Source organism: Sabethes cyaneus, chromosome 1, assembly GCF_943734655.1.
Source record: "Sabethes cyaneus chromosome 1, idSabCyanKW18_F2, whole genome shotgun sequence".
Classification (NCBI taxonomy): domain Eukaryota; kingdom Metazoa; phylum Arthropoda; class Insecta; order Diptera; family Culicidae; genus Sabethes; species Sabethes cyaneus.
In genome coordinates, this window is record NC_071353.1 from 147,272,225 (window position 1) to 147,291,289 (window position 19,065).

Sequence of the window (19,065 nt, forward strand, 5' to 3'; positions counted from 1 at the left end):
CGCTTCTCAAATATATTTTTTTCGTGTTGTTTTCATCGCTGTTTTAGAGCCTTTTCTTTTTATTTTAATGTAAATCCGACGCATTATCATCGTCTTTCACAGTATTTCCATCAATTTTTCATTGCCCTTTCGTTTTATTTAAGCCGATTCTTCGTAGTCTTTTCTGTTATTTGTATTTTAGAGATCTCTTCATCGCCTTTTTGTTGTGTTTTCTGTTGGCTGTTGACATATTCAACAGTTTCAAATTATCGCTTAGAAGAAGTAAAGCTATTATACAGATAAGACAAGGATTCTAGCTACTAGCTTTCAGAGATCAACCGTTAAACAATAGATTAATACTCTTCCAGATATCATTTGCTCGTATATAGCGTGCTCGCGAGTCTCGTAATTGAAAGAAATATCGTAAATATGACTTCACAGCTCACGTCTGCAGGTTATAGTTTACTCTCCGATGGTAATTTATATCCGCTGCACCGATTTACAGCTGCTAACTAATAGAACCTTTGTTTGGTGCTGATCTATTTACAATTTCACTCCTTCTCTACAGCTTTTGATCACGTCTATTGTCTCCAGTGCAGCTTCAGTATAAGCATATCGTTGTACAACCCCATAACCTTGCGATGGGCCATGGAGTGAGTCTTGTCGAACTCCCACTGTGACACTAGTCGGCTTTGTGAATACCCCTGGTACAGAATATCGCTTATCCCAGCAACAGAACATGTTTCGCGCAATGCATCATCTCAGCAGGGTTACGTTGTGCTACCATCGCGACAAACGGTATGAACAGTTCGGTGCGTCATCGTGTCGGCAATCATCGGTATCGTCCAGTTTCCGACCGCGCTCAACGACCTGACTGCTGATCACGGTCAGTCGTCTGCAGTTGGTTAACAAGCAAGACTTGGCGATTCTTTTAATCTTTGTTTAACGCATTTCGCGTTGAGGATTAACCTTCTCATCTCCACAGTCCACATTTTCAGAGGTATTCTTAGCCCTCTGAAAACTTCTAGCCCTAAGGCACTAGGCTCGAAGCACACCAAGTGCATCATTCCGCCAGCAACCCGGTAGCCGTATGTTTCTTTTCTTTTCAAAATGTATATTTTTTAAATCTTCAACTGACTATATATCTGTTCAAAATTAAGATCTGTTGAAAGCAATGGCTCCACGATAACCTACTTTGCTGTCACCGTTGATGTTCCCCAAGGCAGCTATATTGGACCTCACAGCTTCCACATGTACCTCAGCGGCTAGAGGTTTACTTTAAAACATTCAAAACTGTTCTACGTTGACGATTTTTTTAATTATTTTGAATCATGAATCAGCTTGAAACTGCCACCTTCCTCCAGAGACAATGTCAACAATAGAGAAATGAAAATAAATCTTCATTACGTGTATGTTTGCCTGCAGACAAATGATCAATCAAATAGCTCGCCCATTGTTTTGATGCTGTTTGGTTTCATCGTTACGTGGTATTGTCTTATCTGCTTTATTGTTCCCAAGCTTCCACACCGTCATAACGTCGTGTCGAGAAAACTCTAAAAAACTCTTCAAAAAGAATTGCAAGTAAAAGAAAATTTTATCTAACCTTTAAGAAAATACAAACAATTCTTCATTTGTTAGCATGTATTGACAAAGATCTTAATAACGGAGGTCGTCGTTTTGATGACGTCCAATCTAATTTTTATTCAAGTGCAAGCATTGTACCTGGTCGATATGTGGTTCCAGCAACACAGCGCTGCATGCCACCCAGCACGCGAAGCAATGAACCAATTAAGTGGCGAATCTTTCGTTTTCTATGAAATAAGTAATGGTCGGTACAAATCAGAAAAGCGCGGATAATAAAATTGACTAATCTCCGGTATGTGGACCAGCTATCCAAAAATCTATCTGTGGCTTTTTCTCTTTCCAGCAATGCGGACGCTCGGGAGCCGAACCATACTGGTGGCGAGCATGTTTGCGATATCTGCGGAAAAGGATTCAACCAGAAATTCAATCTCAACGTACACAGGAAAAGCCACACCGGTGAACTGCCGTTTGAATGCGATATTTGCGGTAAAACTTTTAGTCACAAAAGCAGACTCAGCAGCCACAAAGCGTATCACGACAAAGAAAAAACCTGTAGAATATGTGACAAACAATTTTCCTTAGAAGTACAGCTCAAGAAGCACCTGAAGGAGCACAGCACGGATCGTCCGCATAAATGTCCCACCTGCGGGATAGGGTTCCGAAACAAAGCCGACCTCGCAAGGCACATGTTCTGTCACAGCACCGAGCGACTATTTAAATGTGACATTTGTGACTCATCCTACAAGTCTCCTAAAAGTTTACAAGATCACATAAAAGTCCACACAGCCAGTAGTAAACCACAGTATAAATGTGACCTATGTAGCAAAGCTTTCATGACCAACAGCAAACTGAACGTGCACACAATCCTACGTCATACGAGTGAAAAAAAATTCAAATGTAAACTATGTGGAAAGGATTTCCACTTGCAATCCGGGCTGACCGCGCACCTGAAACTGCACAGCACCGAGCGTCCGTACAAGTGTTCGACTTGCGGAAAAGGCTTCAAAATGAGATCGATCCTCGCGAACCACATGCGCTGTCACAGCGATGAGCGACAGTTCAAGTGCGACATCTGTGGTCTGTCGTACAAAGTATTCAGTGGTTTGTACCGCCACCGGAAGATCCACACCGAAGCCGTTGAACCGAAACAGTTTAAGTGTGACATTTGTGATGCGGAGTTCGAGGAGAAGATTAGCTTAACTTTTCATAGAAAAGTACACAGCACTCAGACCGAAGCGAGGCTGTTCAATTGTGAAATCTGTGGACTGTCATACAAGACGCTTGATATTCTGAAAGCTCACCGGAAAGTTCATTTGCTGAAGGAGTCCCCCTTCAAATGTGATATCTGCGGTAAAGCTTTTCTAACTAATACAAGGCTTAGAAATCATAAAACACTGCATCACACAACGGAAAAGCATTTCAAATGCAAAACTTGTGGACGGGATTTCCACCTGAAGGAGCAGCTGGCGAAGCACCTGAAGTGTCACAGCACCGAGCGTCCCTTTCAGTGTCCGACTTGTGGAAAGGGTTTCAAAGTGCGCCACTTGCTTGTGAATCACTCGCGCAGTCACAGCGATGAGCGGCAGTTTGAGTGCAATATTTGTGGTTCAAAGTACAAATCCTATAGTGGGTTGAATACTCACCGGAAAACCCACACGGACGGTGATCCGAAACCGTTCAAGTGTGATACCTGTGGTGCACAGTTCGTTCAAAGTTGCGGCCTCAGTCGGCACAGGAAGCGGAAACATACCGTTAGTTAGTTAATTGATGATTTATCTTTATTGTATCTTGGGTACAATAAGGACTAAGATTCATTGTTTTTGCTCGAACATAGAAGAGTAAGAGAAAAAACACGGAAACTTCTGTATTACAATATGGTTTTATTTTATTTAAAAAAAAAGTAAAAAATAATAACTTCATCTTAATTCTTTCTCCGAAAGAAACATTCTCACCAGTACTGGCGTGCCCAATTACGTTAGCAAACGGAAAAGTGAAAAGTCGTATATTAAAATTCTCGGGTTTTGGCAGTACGCCTGTGTCTGTGCAGCAAAAAACGTTAACTATAAAAAACTAATTTTTAAGGATCTTCCAAAGAAAATGCTCTTTAACTGTGCACTCGTTAGAGACATAATTTGTCATTTCTTCAGCATGGTTACTTGATTTTACATTGTCTGCAACTGCCAAAGAAAACATGCCTATATCTGACTGGCATTTATGGTACTACGGGGCTACTACCCCGTTGGTAGCAAAAGAGCGCTCTTTTTGCTATCAGCGGAGTAGCAGCCTCATGACACCATAAATCCAAAAAATAAAACTATACTTTCTTCAACATAATTGACGGATTTCACGCCAGCTCGTCTAAAGCAGTTTTCTGCACCCTCTTAGAATTTAATGAAACAGCTTAGGTAAAAAATAACGTTATACAAACTTAGTAAGCGCTGCTGCAATGATCTCCCTTCACCTAGTTTTTCGCTTTTTCCGTTTCAAATCTTGTCTCGCCATGGAGACACTATCAACACCTTTCGTTCATTACTTTCTCTATCGTTCCCCCATCGATTGTAAAAAACTACCGTTATAAAAAATCATGTCATTTTTGTGTCATGGTGTGTGTCGTTTTTGCCTTGAAATTACAAATTTTCGTGTTATTGTTTGAATTTAATTCAAATGTAATTTAAAATGGCACTCTGATAACTTAATACATTTGGGTTTTTTTACCAAAATCTCTACTCCCAAATAACAATTCTAAATCCGCTTGATTTTATTTGAATGTCACAAAGGTTTTATTGCGGTATGAATCATTACCATGGTTTTATCATGGCGTTACACAATACCAAGATGATACGAGTTAAATTGCTAGCTATAAAACCATAATAAAACTGTTAATAAAGCTACTGTATTGTGGTTACTTATATTACCACGATAAAACTGCTTGATTGCGACACATCTCTTCTAAACTTAGGTACTATAAGCAATAAGCAGGTACTACTAGCAATACAATATGGCACACCGATCCAAGTTGATTTTATTGCGGTTGCTCAATGTTAGTTTTATGGTGCTACTATTACGGTATTATAGAATATTAGAGTTCAACATCGTAATAATTTTTTATGCGAGGTCATATTACCGTTTTGTAGCATTTTTTTGGCTGCCAAGTCAGACTAGATTAGGCAACTAGAATGATTTTGCTAGTGTGAAGGTAAACCCATGAAAAATCGGCAATTTTTTTCCATTTTTTTAATGCAAACGTAAATCGAATATATTTATTTGATTTTAATAACTGGTTTTCAAAAATTACATAATTATGATAACGCGTTAACTTAAGCCACTTATTATTCCAATACGCACGATAACATTTGATGTTCATATGCTGCACAACTACGGAAGCTACTGAAAATTTATTATATATTCTTTCAGATATTTTATTCTGGTATTGCGCTGTAAATCAAATCGTTAAGGACGAACTGACAGTAAAACTTTACTGATTTATCTTTTTACACAACAAGCCTTATGCTTTATAGATTTGTCGAACAAAGCTATAAAGCTTCGTACCCCAGCTCCGGGGTTATTTGTAAGAACGATAAGTGTTATGCCTTGTGTTAATAGTGTCGTCAGTTCTTACGTTAGTGCAAAAAGTGAAGTTAAAAGCTTATAGTTACCCAAAGTTGACTAGTGCTACAAGTCACACAAAAATTTTTGCAAATGCGATATCGTTGCCAATCACCAGAAGAAGTGTGATTGTGGCATGATGAAACTCTGATGAATTTGATTATATGTAGTTACTTCAATGGGAAATTAGCAGTCATTAACTTTTCGTCGGAGAGCCCAATTTCGGAAGCAGTTTTTGGACCCAAAAACGGGATTCTATTTATAAAAATGTAAATACTGCATTTTTCTTGCCAATCTGAACACAGCGAATATACTTTCATGAACAGAATTTTTGCTTTAAACGAAAAAAACTGCTTTTGAAATTAGCAGAATCGATGACGACTAATTTCACCTTAACAGCTTGGGTCATTCGTGACTTCTGCGGGGTTGGGATTTGAACCCGGGTCCTCGGCCTGTGAAGCCTAAATGCTAACCGCTACACCGGGATTGACCCCATGAAACTCTTAATGGAACTACAAACTCTAAGAAACGGATATGGCTAATATACAGAGCACGGGCATTTAGGAAATTCAAACTTGACTTATTGTAACAAATTTATAGCAATGTTTCAAAACATTTATTACAATACAGTAAATTACAAATTTGCGTGACAAACATTTGCAAAATGTCAAGCTTTGTCGAATTGAACCTGTATTTGTAGTCTCTCCTAGGCACAGACCTGCGTACTTTTTACATACGGCTGATACTTGAGCATCCCACTTCATATAACTGTCCATGAGTATGCCCAAGTTTTTAACAACTGTTGAATAGTCGATAATTTTATCTTCAGTCAATATGTTGGCAACTTCATCGAGAACCATTCTCTTTGTTTTAAAAATGATCGCTTGAGTTTTGGTCGCATTTAATCGAATGCCATTGGAGAAGCTCCATTCCATAATTTTGCTAATGTCCATATTGAGTTTGTTTAGTGCTTCATTAGCTTTCCCCGAAAGATATAATTAAAAGTCATCAGCGTACAGGTGAAATTTACAGTGCAGAAGTTGCTCAGGTAGATCGCTTATGAACATAGTAAACAAAAGCCGTCCCAAAATGGACCTCTGCGAGACTCCGCTTGTTACGTTTAATAAGTTCAGTTTCAACTCAACATATTGTGATCTTCCCGAAAGATATGAGTGGAGAAGATAAATAGCACATATATTTTTCAAGCGCGAATAAACGCGTACATAAGAGAGGCATATAGAATAAATTTGTTACATAAGAGCAATTCCACGTCAAATCGTCCAAAAAAGCTGAAATCTGAAATGAACCGCTATGATTTGGGTGCAACTATACCAACGTGTTTGATAGGAGGAAATCTGCACGCCCTTTTTAAAAATGAATCTTGAATCAAAATGGCGCCAAAACCTGTGGAAGGTGCATATTTCCTCCTATCAAACACGCTTGTAAAGTTTCATCTAAATCAGAATGGTTCAAATTTTGTCATTTACCTATTTCACGTGGAACTGCTCTATGTCAACAAAACAATTACTTAAATCTTTTTGTAGGTAAGTTAATTTTTTTATATTTTTACCTTTGTTATACTATATAACAAAGGTTTAGAAATTGGTCGAAAAACACGAAATTGATCCAAGGCCCGGAGGGCCGAATCACATGTACCAATCGATAGGGTTCGACGAACTGAGCAATGTCTGTGTGTGTGTGTGTGTGTGTGTGTGTGTGTGTGTGTGTGTATGTATGTGTGTATGTGTGTATGTGTGTTCGCTCCGAATTTTCTATCGCCTGTTACTCGGAGATGGCTGAACCGATTCAACCGCCAATACTTTTGTTTGAAAGGTATTATTGCCTAGTATATCACTATTAAATGGTTTCGTGGTCTGACTTTTCGTTTGAAAGTTATAAGCAAAAATGTGAAAACTACGTGACACGGTTTTCTCCGGAACCACGCAACCAATTTTAACGATATTAGTACCAAACGAATGCTCTTACTATTACTAAACATTTTGCTAAGTTTTATTAAAAACGGACAAGCAGTTTAAAAGTTAGCTTTGAAAAACTTGTTTTGACTAGGTGCAAATGAACGCCTGTTTCTCAGAGATGGCCAAACCGATTTACACGCTATTAGTTTCGTTTGGCAGGTAATATAGCCGGATAGATCACTATTGAATGGTTTTCTGATTGGACGTTTAATTTGAAAGTTATGAGCAATCGAATACACCACACCAAAATTAACAATAATTTATAATGATTTTAACCAAGATAATTTACCTAATTTCAATTATTTTAATATCAAACGAGAGGTTTTCACACTACGAATATATATGCAAAATTACATAAGAATTGGTTTTACCGGTCAAAAGATATTAACCCTCGAACACTCGCGCCAACTTTTATAACACGGTTACTTGCGCGCACAATAGCCCAAAACCAAAGAAAACGTGCGCACTAGAGTTTTAACTAGGAAAACTTGATTTTAAGTTTATCGAACCTTTGGAAGAGTTTCTGAAAATTGAAAGCTCTATCCCGCTTAGGCGCGTCCGGCAGAAATCGAACTAAAATCTGGCAGCGAAAAACTTTTTCTGCCAGACATTCTGCCGGATTTCTGGCCGTCGTCACCCATGAAAACTAGCAGAAATGACATATTCGATTCGGGCAGAAATTTTGCCTTGCAATTTTTCTGCCGGATTTCTGTTCGATTTCTGCCAGAGGTTTCGAATAAAAACCGGTTTTGTACCGATTCTGCTTTCCCTCCTTTTTTGGAGGATAGCAGCAGCGGATTGTAGCAGCAAGAGGCGTGCAATAAACAGGTTAACAATTAAATTATACCTGCGTTGTCATGTTCCATATTATTCTTATACCTTTTACCCGAAACTGCAAAACTGATGATTGATGAACCACTTTTCTCCTGCCACCAGTGTCACATTTGACATAAAGAGAATCGAGCGAAAAATGAAGACTAGTTCTGTTCGATTTCTGCCAGGCATCCGACTTTTTCGTAAGCGGGATCGTCTGGTAGAATTTGAATTTTGATTAATCCCCCTAAAAGTGAAATAAAAAAATTATTTTCCTTCAGTTTCAATACAACACATTGATGTGTTCTGCAAACTTTTAGAGCATATTATTACAAGAAATTTTGCTTAAGACAGTAACCTTCTATCTCATCAGTGAAGATAGAAAAATCTTATTTATTGTATATGAATTTGTAAAATCAGTTTTTTTAGTCTAACTCTTCTTGTAACTGTTGTATGACTTTTTCATGTATTACAAAGTTGTACAAATAATAAAAATACACAACTTTGCTGAATTTAGTATACCTCTATGTTTGCTTGTTTAGGAACTGTAGAACTTTAATTGTAAAAAATGACCTGATTTTGACCCCGAATTACTCGATTACCAACAGATGGATACATCTTAAACATTTTACATTTGCTGGTAGTTTTGCTGCATACAGACACCATTTTTCCATATGAAGAAACGAGAGAAAATTCCAGTTGGGGTCAATTGCGGTGCACCTCACATGCTACTTGCTTCGTTTCTGTGATGTCGTTTTATGCTAATCTTGTTTCCTAACAATTTAAAGTATTAATGCATTGAATAATTCTTATATTTTGCTCATACACTCAAGTCTTTTTTACGCGGTTTGTTTTTTTCGATTACTCGAAAACGGTGCAGCTAAGGAACTATTTACAACCTACGTGAGGAATGTCGAGCTACTCCCAAATGTATTGAGAAATAAATGAATGGTCTCTAAGTTACCCCGTTCTTAATACTCAAAAAACTAAACCGTGTAAAAAAAGTACTTGAGTGTAACAAGTTTACTGAAGAATATACGTTAGTATATACGTAATATACGATTTATAACTTTATAACAATATGGCATTCAAAAACCTACACATGTTGTACAAAATACAACAGCGTGAGTAACCGAAAGTTAATAAAAATTGATGAAATTTATTCAAGAAAACTTTATTGTTGTGAATCAAATAGAATGGCATTACAGGAAATTATGCATAGTTCAAAAACTTATAAACTAGATCTACGACTACGCAATGCATATGTTAAAGAATAATATTTCATCTTACAACTTACTTTTACTTGGACTTACCCTCATTAGTAACAACTTACTCAGCAATTTCATGAGAAAAGGAACTATCAAAATTTATAAGTGCTTCTATTTGGTTCAAATTTTGTAAACTTATTCAATTTCCAAAAATTTCATGTAAGCCAAACGTGTCGATTTCTATCCTAAATAGCAAGTAAAATCGTATAACAAAGGTTCCTTTCACCACTAGGTGGATTAAATCAGGTTTTTATCAAACATAACATCATTCATTTTTGAGTATTTTTTTCTCATGATTTGTGTCACTTTTATGTCATTATGGCTGGCGGCATGCATCATTTTTGCCAGTGCTTAGAAATCTCATACTCAATTTATGCAATACGCCTGAGTTGATGCAATAGACTATTCATTCTTTGCTGATTCTACTACAGCTGAAATGAATTCAGCATTGCCAACCCAAAAACTGCTTTCGAAATTGGGCTTTCCAACGAAAAGTTAATGACTGCTCGTTTCTTCTTAAAGACGAGTTATTAGGAAGTAGCCGCACACGAGGACAATGTCACCGTGAGAGGCGCTATTGCGCTAGTGCACGGACGGTGCTAATGTGCTCTTCAATCAGATCAACTGACCGGCTTTTGTCGGGAGGGACGTAAATATTACACATCAAGAAACGATAGCCCCGCATGGTAGCGGGAACACGCACCGACTCCGCTTTTATAATTTTATAATTTATAATTATACATTTGACTTTTTTCACCAAAACATCTATTCAACATATTTAATTTTTGCGTCAGTTTTTTTTAATTTAGTACCCTTTAGAGTTCTTTATTTTTCTGTTCGGTTTGAATCTATCTCTAATTTTTGTATCTTAGTCGATACTTTTTGCATCATTTTTGTATCATTTCTATTTTTTTGACGTAGGTCTACGTCTTTCTGGATGGTTGCTGGTATAGGCGGTCTTTCCAAAGAATCTATCTCGAAAAGGTTTTAAACGCTAATAACTTAAGCGATTTCCGGATCGATTTCCAATATTTTTACGGCAATCGATCGAAAATCTACGCGTCCACAGAAATGAACAAAAATGATTGATTCTGTAGGTTGCACTATTGAGAAATTGAAAATAATTAACCATTGTCAAATTGGAGATCCTCGCTTCGTGATTGGTTGGAAAAGACGTTATCCAAGTTTTAACATGTTTTTAGAAAAAAAAGTGACAGAATCTTCCTGTTCCAACAGGTCGATGATTCTTCACGACGACTGACTCTAGACCAATTTGATGTCTCTGCTTTTGAAGTACGCTAGCAAAAGTGACAAAAACTCCTCGTCCCAACAGGTCCAAGATTTTTTCATACGACAATTAAGGTGAAACGGTACTGAATCCAACATGGCCGGACATGCTATATCCTATATCCTCACATGAACGCCATTTTTACGGCCATGTTGGGATTCAGTACCGTATCACCTTAAACCTAGACCAATTTGATGTCTGTGTCAGGCAAGTGCGCCAGAATGTTCTTTACGACGATTAATCCTGGGTCAATTCGATATCTGTGTTGGGGAAGTGTGCTGCAGTTGTAATGTTAGGTTGTAACATTATTCTATACTAGCTGTAACCTGCGTGCGTCGCTTCGCATCTCATTTAGAGCGAATCGGAGGCATGCTATGAAACGCTAAGGCTATGAAACTCATTGAAATGCAACTACGTTACTATTGCTTCTCTTGAATGCTATCTGGTATAACCGGTTTGAGTTTTTGCTTAATGTGGGCGTTTTTTACCACGAAATTATGGCGTACTATCAGGGGCCTGGTTTTGGTTACATACAAGGCTCATACAGGTATACCTCGATAGTACGTACACCCGCGCATCGTTTAGCGTACGTACTATCGAATCACAATTTTTCAGGTAAAGTCTTTTTTTCTAAAACTAAAACTTCCAAATTAGATAGATCAGATCAGATATTATAAAATAAATAATTATCTTAGTAAAATTATTTTAGAAACAAAGGTAAAAAAAACTACAAATGTTAAAAAATAGTTGAAAAGTAAAGCAAAAGGAATCCAAAACACCTATTTTTTCAAAATTCTCTCTCAAATTGAAAATTTACATATTTTAATCGAATATATCTAGGTAAACTGTGTACAGCAATCGGGGCCTGCCACAAAAGACGATCATTAAGACTGTCGCAGTGGCCTTTTAACCCAATGTCCTTCTGGCATACAAAAAAATGAGGAAGCATGACAAGGGGAGCTCAATAGCCGTCATTCGGGATATTTCATTCCAAATCCACTAATATCAATCGAGTGAGCTTCCAGTCTATATGCTGGACAATAAGCTGAGTGAGTGCTATGAACAGAAAATAGTTAACTGTAATAATCGGCTGTAGGCTGCGTAAATTGGAGAATTTCCTATAAGGCTGCTTATCTGGGTAGGAAATCATACCTGTCCCATTTGAATATTAATCGATTTTGAGAAAAACACGGAAGTAGCTTATTTATATCCTAATTTACCTTAAAAATTGTAATTTAGACGGACATTGTTCGAAAAATTTTCCAAAAATATCAAACTTGAACAGTTCCATATGCAAAATAAAAGCATAACTATCCCATAATAATATTGTTCATTATAAACATTTTCTTTTTGCCAATTTAGGTAACAATATTATTTTAATTTTCGCCTCTATTGAGTGTGATAATAATTTCACAATTTTCTTCGGCGATGACAAGGAGAAAAGTATTTGATAGAGCGACTTTTCTCTACGATTCTTTTCCACAATGTCCTTTATGGTGATTTTTTTCAAATAGCTCGTGTTGTTTTTTCGACAGCAGAACAACTTTAAACTTTATCAAGTTTGTATTTAGCAGTGAAGCTGCCCATTTATAAATATAGTCTTTCGAATGCCTTCGAGATATTGGGATTTATAAATTGTGTATTTAAGCCAGACCAATGACTCTATGTCCAAGACCGCGACGTCTTTCTTGGCTTCTTTAATCACGATCTTAAAGTCCTGAAATATTATAGGAGCGTTCCGGTTGCGCATACATTGGCATAGGAACTATCTTCCGCCATGTACAGTTAAAAATTTAAAAAAATACATATGGGACAGACATGCTTTTATTTAGCAATCGCTTGTAAATAAAGGCATAATTGTCCAATCTTCGAAATTTAAAAAAAAAATGGATTTGTGTTTAACTTTACAACAAAATTAATGTGGATAGTTTTATTACTAGTGTAAGGTAAATTTTTTCCGAAGAAAGCAAAATAATTCTTCTATAATAACGACAACACCCGTCGCAGTTGGGAAGAATGCGAATCGCAGAGAAAGTGAATTCTCTGAGCAAAAATCTGCAAAATTTAGTACCGACAATAAGTCTGCCCGGAATGCTAAAATAACTGTTATTTAGAACATACATTTTAATAATTTACTGTTTAAGAACTGTTTTTAATTTTAAAACACTGGTTTTTTACATAATAGAAATAACTGATATTATTCAAAAATTTATAATTTTTGAATACGTATTTGCTTGTATTGACTCATAAATATTCATAAAAATGCTTCTGCTTTATATAGCAACTAAAAAAATCACTGTTGGAAAATGTACGTACTATGGAGGCAAAATGTACGTATTATGGAGGGTACGTATTATCGAGGGTACGTACTAACGAGGGTACGTACTATGGAGGTATACCTGTATATCTATCTATACCTATAAAAAAGGATTTCTGTCTGTCTGTCCGTATGTTCCTTATAGAATCGAAAACTACTGAACCGATCGGAGTGAAAATTTGCATGTAGGGGTTGTTGGGGCCAGGAAAGGTTTTAGTGATGGTTAGAGACTCCCCCACCACTAAGAGGGGAGGCTCCCATACAAATGAAACACAAATTTCTGCATAACTCGAGAACTAATCTAGCAAAGAGAACAAAATTTGGCATGTGGGTGTTTTTGGTGACAAGAATTTATTCTATGGTAAATTGGGACCTCTCCCCTCTTTAGAAGGGGATTTATGACTCCTCTCCCCTTTAAGAGGGGGGATACCATACAAATGATATACAAATTTCCTCATAACTCGAGAACGAATCAAGCAAATGGAACTAAATTTGGCATGTGGGTGTTTTTGGTGATAAAATTTTTTTCTATGACGAATTGGGACCCCTTCCCACTTTAGGAGGGGGGGCTCCTGTACAAATGAAATACAAATTTCCTCATAACTCGAGAACTAATCAAGCAAATAGAACCAAATTTGGCATGTGGGGGTTTTTAGAGGCAAAAATATTTTCTATGGTGAATTAGAACTCCTCCCCACTTTAAGAGGGGGGCTTCTACACAAATGAAATACAAATTTCCTCATAATTCGAGAACTAATCAAGCAAATGGAACCAAATTTGGCATGTGGGGGTTTTTAGAGGCAAAAATATTTTCTATGGTGAATTAGGACTCCTCCCCACTTTAAGAGGGGGGCTTCTACACAAATGAAATACAAATTTCCTCATAATTCGAGAACTAATCAAGCAAATGGAACCATATTTGGCATGTGGGTGTTGTAGGCAAGAATATTTTCTATGGTGAGTTAGGACCCCTCCCCACTTTAGGAGGGGGGCTCCTATACAAATGAAAAACAAATTTCCTCATAACTCGAGAACTCATCAAGCAAATGGAACTAAATTTGGCATGTGGAAGTTTTCGAGGGCAAGAATATTTTCTATGGTGAATTAGGACCCCTTAGCTTTTTAGAAGGGGGGCTCCCATACAAACGAAATACAAATTTCCTTATAACTCGAGAACTAATCAAGCAAATGGAACCAAATTTGACATGTAAGTGGTTTTGGACGCAAGATTTTTTTCTGTGGTGAATTGAGACCCCTCTTCTATTTAGAAAGCGAGTTATGACCCATCTCCCCTTTAAGAGGGTGGGCTTTCATACAAATGAAATGCAAATTTCCTTTTATCTCGAGAACTAATCAAGAAAATGATACCAAATTTGGCATGTGGGAGTTTTAGATGGCAGAATTTTTTTCTACGGTGAATTACGACCCCTTCCCCTTTTAAGGGTGGGGGGGGAGTCCCATACAATTGAAATTCAAATTTCCTTATAACTTGAGAACTAATCAAGCAAATGGAACCAAATTTGGCATGTGGGAGATTTTAGAATCTTGAATTTATTTTATGATAGTTAGAGACCTCTCACCCCTGTGGTAGGGGGATATGGACTCTCATACAAATAAAACAGAAATTTTTGCGAAACTCAAAAACGAATCGAACTCGAGAAATTCGAGACTTCCATAAAACAGTAGTCAATAACAAGACCACAAAAACTATCTATAGTAACAGGACGAGACGGCCGCGAGTGTTGCCGGTGGCCCGCCGTCGGAAGCGCCGCCCACTGTGGGGGGGCAACTGGCTAGGTTTATTTGTTTTCCTAGGTCTACCTGGGTTTCCTGGAACGAGCGACAGCGAGTAAGGAGAGGATCGCGAAATGTTACTTTCCACAAAAAAGTTTTCCGTCAAATGGTACATTCCGCTAAAGGTTTTTCGCAAAATGATATTCGGCGAAATGTTGTACAATCATGGCGAATATTACTATCCGCTTTCTGGCTATGCAATGACGGGACAGGGGAGTTGTTTTCTACTTTACTGTGAGGAAAAATTGCAAATTTGTATATTAAACTACCCATTCCAGGTAACTAATAAGCCTTAACGTAAGCAGCAAATCAGCGTATCTGGCATTTTATACTGCACGTTATTGTATGTTAGCTTTTTGACTGCATAGGTGTTGTAAATTGGCGTCCAAAATTGTATTCAAATTCTTCGTGCCGGTAATTAGCTGTAGATTAGCATTGTCAGCACCCTAAGAAGGTTATCAGTAAAGTAGCTGTATACTTTGCCAAAATAGCATTTAAGTAGCATTTAAGGCGACTTAAATGCTTATTGGCCTACATTTGAATAGCATTGGTGATGCTTATTGGTTACCTGGGATGCTTTCATAGTTACGTAACTGCCAAAATGAATCATCTAAGTTTGAACTCCTCAGAAACTTGCAAAACTCGAGATTGTGACTAAAATCATCCGAGATTCATGACTTATGTACAAGACAGGTTAATTTGTGGCAATACGAAGTTTGTCGGGTCAGCTAGTAGTCGATAAAAATAAGAAATGTGCAGACGTATTATAAAATTATTTGTTATGTTGTTATTTGTTTTGTTTCGTATCATAGTTTTTTTGTAATGTTTTTTATGTCATTTTAGTGTTATTTTTGTGTCACTTTTGTATAATTATTGTTCCAGTTTTGTTTTTTTATTTGCGTCTTTTCATATTATCACTTAAATGCTTTCTTTTGCATTTTTTATCAGATTTATATCATTTTTAAGTATCTTTTCTCTCATGATTTGTGTCACTTTCTTATAATTTTGGCAACATGCATCATTTTAGTACGGTTTCTGTGGGACACCTTTTAAATCCAAAATAGTGGATTCACTATTTTGACAGAAATATGTTTCATTTTCGACTTACTTCATTAAGTTTTTTTTTTTCGAGTGTCTTAAGAGTGATGAATATTTTAAGTAAGCGATGTCAGGGGAAGTTGGAAACTTTCCATGGGAGTTTTTTTTGGCGAAGTTGATGACCTTAAATTTTGACAAATTCTCCGCTGTAACATCACGGATTTTTTCAGACTTTCTCACTACACAGAAATATTACTCAATCGGATGACTGGTTTGAAAGACTAGAAGTCTAATTTTACTATTTGTTCTTGGTTAGCAGTGTTTAATATGAAATAAAAATCAGAATTGATTGAGTGGGACACGAGCATTGATCCAAAAGTCGGGTACACCACTGCGGAGGATGTGCCTATTCTTTCGTTTAGAAGTCCATAAACTATGCCGAATACACGCGCCCCAGTATGCCCTGTCCTAGTCACAAACAAAAATAACAAACTTCAAACAGCACCATTTTGCTTTAGTTAAAGGCTGGCCAGGTAGCGAACAATACATCTGTGGCTTTTCTCTTTTCCAGCAACGCGAACGCTCCGGACAGGAACCCCGCTAACGCTGGCCAGCTGGAAAACTTTCACGATATAAAAATCAATCCCCCGACGCACGGGAAAATTCATTCGGACGAACGACCGTTCAAATGCGAAACTTGCGGCAAAGCTTTCGGAAGCAATATCAGTCTAATCTACCATAAAACGTACCACAGGCGAGAGAAGAACTTCCAGTGTGACATGTGCGACAAGCGGTTTTCACTGCCAATGCAATTGAGGATCCACCTGAAACATCACAGCACGATTGGTCCCCACAAATGCCTGATTTGCGAGAAGGAATTCCGAATTCATTCTCTACTGGTACATCATATGCACCGTCACACCAACGAGCGGCTGTTCAAATGCGACATATGCGATTTATCGTACAAATCCCCCAAGACTTTGTACGCCCACAAAAAACTTCACACAACCGGGGAGCTACCGTTTAAATGTGAAATATGTAACAAAACGTTCCGATCGACCAGTGGGCTAAAGAACCACACAACCGTGCGCCATACACTGGGAACCATTTTCAAATGTGATGTATGTGGTAAAATCTTTCCGCTGAATAGACAGCTGGTGCATCACCGGCAAATACACAGCTCGGATCGGCCGCATAAGTGTCCGATTTGCGGGCGAGGCTTCAAAGATAAACCAGTGCTGGCAAACCATATTCGTCGCCACAGCGACGAGCGCCTGTTCAAGTGCGACATCTGCGGTGCATCACACAAAACGCGAACCAACCTGTACATTCACAAGCGGATCCACACAACGGCGATTGAGGGAAAACATTTGACGTGTGCGATTTGCGGTGCCCAGTTCCGTCAGAAAAAGAGCCTCACAATGCACCGGAAAGTGCACAGCTTGGACAATAGCGCGAATGAGTGCCTGATCTGTGGGCAAGCTTTCCCATCGGCTGATTTGCTTACGGAACACATGGGCAGCAGTCACCGAGTTGAGCGAAAGCATGAGTGCGACATTTGCGGCGCATCGTACAAGTCACGTAACGGATATAACCTGCACAAAAAAACTCACATGTCTGTGGAGCCGAAACCCTACAAGTGTGACTTTTGCGTTGCCGAGTTTGTTCAAAAGAGTAGCCTCAATTTCCATAGGAAAAAGCACCTGCAGGAAGAGGGACCCACCTGTCCTTTTTGTGGAATTAAACTTTCGACCGAAAAAAGCATGAACATACACAAGAAACGGGTACATCCCGATCAGTCATTCGAGGTGTTCTGCGATTGTGATATTTGTGGCAAAACATTTAAATCCAAGCTGGATGTTTTGAATCACAAAATTAAAGATCATTCAACGGAGAAAAAATTCAAGTGTGAAATCTGTGGTAAAGATTTTCACTTGAAGGGACAACTAACGAGACACCGGAAGGTGCACCTGGCGGAGCGTCCGCACAAGTGTTCGATCTGCGGGAAAGGTTTCCTATTTCTTTCCGGACTGCAGATGCACTCGCACAGTCACAGCGATGAGCGGCTGTTTGCCTGCGACATCTGTGGTTCGGCGTACAAAACTGCCGGCAGTCGAGCGGCTCACCGCAAGCAATGTCACACGAACATATGTGAAGAGAATCCGGAAGTTTTGCACCATCTTTTGAATCTGTCAGAGCCTCAGTAATGAAGAACTGGTCCAAATTTGCCACTTGGTTTAGGACTTTACGGCAAAATTACCACATTCGTCTAGCTAAAACTATTCCAATGCTATTAGTTTAACGATTGATGTAGAATGCTAGGATATATTTATCGCTCGATATTATAAACTCGAAAAATAAGACATAGGGTAGATGCTCCAGTAGTTGTGGTAGTACCTATAGTGGTGGAAACTCGAATTATTCCGTTATTTTTGCAGATTTTGGAGCAAGTTTGGTGCTTACCGATAATACTGGTACTGGTAGTTCGATACCAATCAAACTTGTACCAAAATCTGCAAGAATAACGGAATAATTCGAGTTTCCACCACTATAGGTACTACCACAACTACTGGAGCATCTACCCTAGTCGTTCTAGACTTTTATTCAATAAAAGCTGGAAAAATGCAATTCTGCGAAACACACACTTCATTTGGCGGCATTGTCACTGAAATTGTCACTTTCGGGAAATATCAAAGTTATTAAGCAATGTCGACGAGTTCATATCTTGAAAAATTTTAATAATAACATATACCAAATTAAGCTGCATAGACGCACAAAAGCCAAATCAATTTATTAGAAGTTCACCTCGGAAATTTACGAGTAGAGCAGTTTTATGGATCTTTTCGTATATCTCGCCAATAACCCGTAAAACTACCAGAAAAAATAATAAACAGTGCATAAATCAAACATCAAAACGAATAAAAATAAAATAAAATATAATCGCAATGCCTACTTTGTAAAACAACAGTTCAGTCAGAAAGATTGCCTTTTTTACCATTTTAATAAACGTCACTGGTTCCCATTTTTACTCACTCAAAACAATTACTTTTGAAACTGAAGAAGAAAAGTGGAATAACACTCCATGCGGTCAGCAAATAAATATTGCTGATTGAAAGCAAAATTATGCTTTTCAAAAGTGTGCACAATCGATCATAAAAGGGTTATTATTTAGCATAACGAAAAAGAGCATTTTTCCGAGCGGTTGTGTACTTTTGCATGTGAAATTTTCTTTGCAATCAGCAACACCTGATGTATTAAAAAATCTCGTACTTTTGACAGGTTCAGCGAACTCATTTACGATGCAATGGGTTTTGTTGAAGATTCCGACGTGTCCTGCCAACTTTTTTTTTCGTGTGAGTGGACATCATCATCGGTGCGATCAGCATTTTGTGCTATCGTCCT

The 19,065-nt window shown here is 37.9% G+C and overlaps 1 protein-coding gene across 1 annotated transcript; it reads left to right on the forward strand.

Annotated features, from left to right (window-relative positions):
- Positions 1-627: 627 nt before the first annotated feature.
- Positions 628-17,870, forward strand: LOC128746400 (zinc finger protein 208-like). The gene is made up of 3 exons (XM_053843450.1): positions 628-632; positions 1,907-3,265; positions 16,235-17,870. The coding sequence occupies exons 1-3, from the start codon at positions 628-630 to the stop codon at positions 17,868-17,870; spliced, it is 3,000 nt and encodes a 999-aa protein (XP_053699425.1).
- The last annotated feature ends 1,195 nt before the right edge of the window (positions 17,871-19,065 follow it).

Excerpts from the sequence above, each read along its gene's own strand:
- LOC128746400 (XM_053843450.1), top strand. Across the intron at positions 3,266-16,234 it reads TGTGATACCTGTGGTGCACA|CAACGCGAACGCTCCGGACA; the intron begins GTTCGTTCAAAG and ends TCTCTTTTCCAG.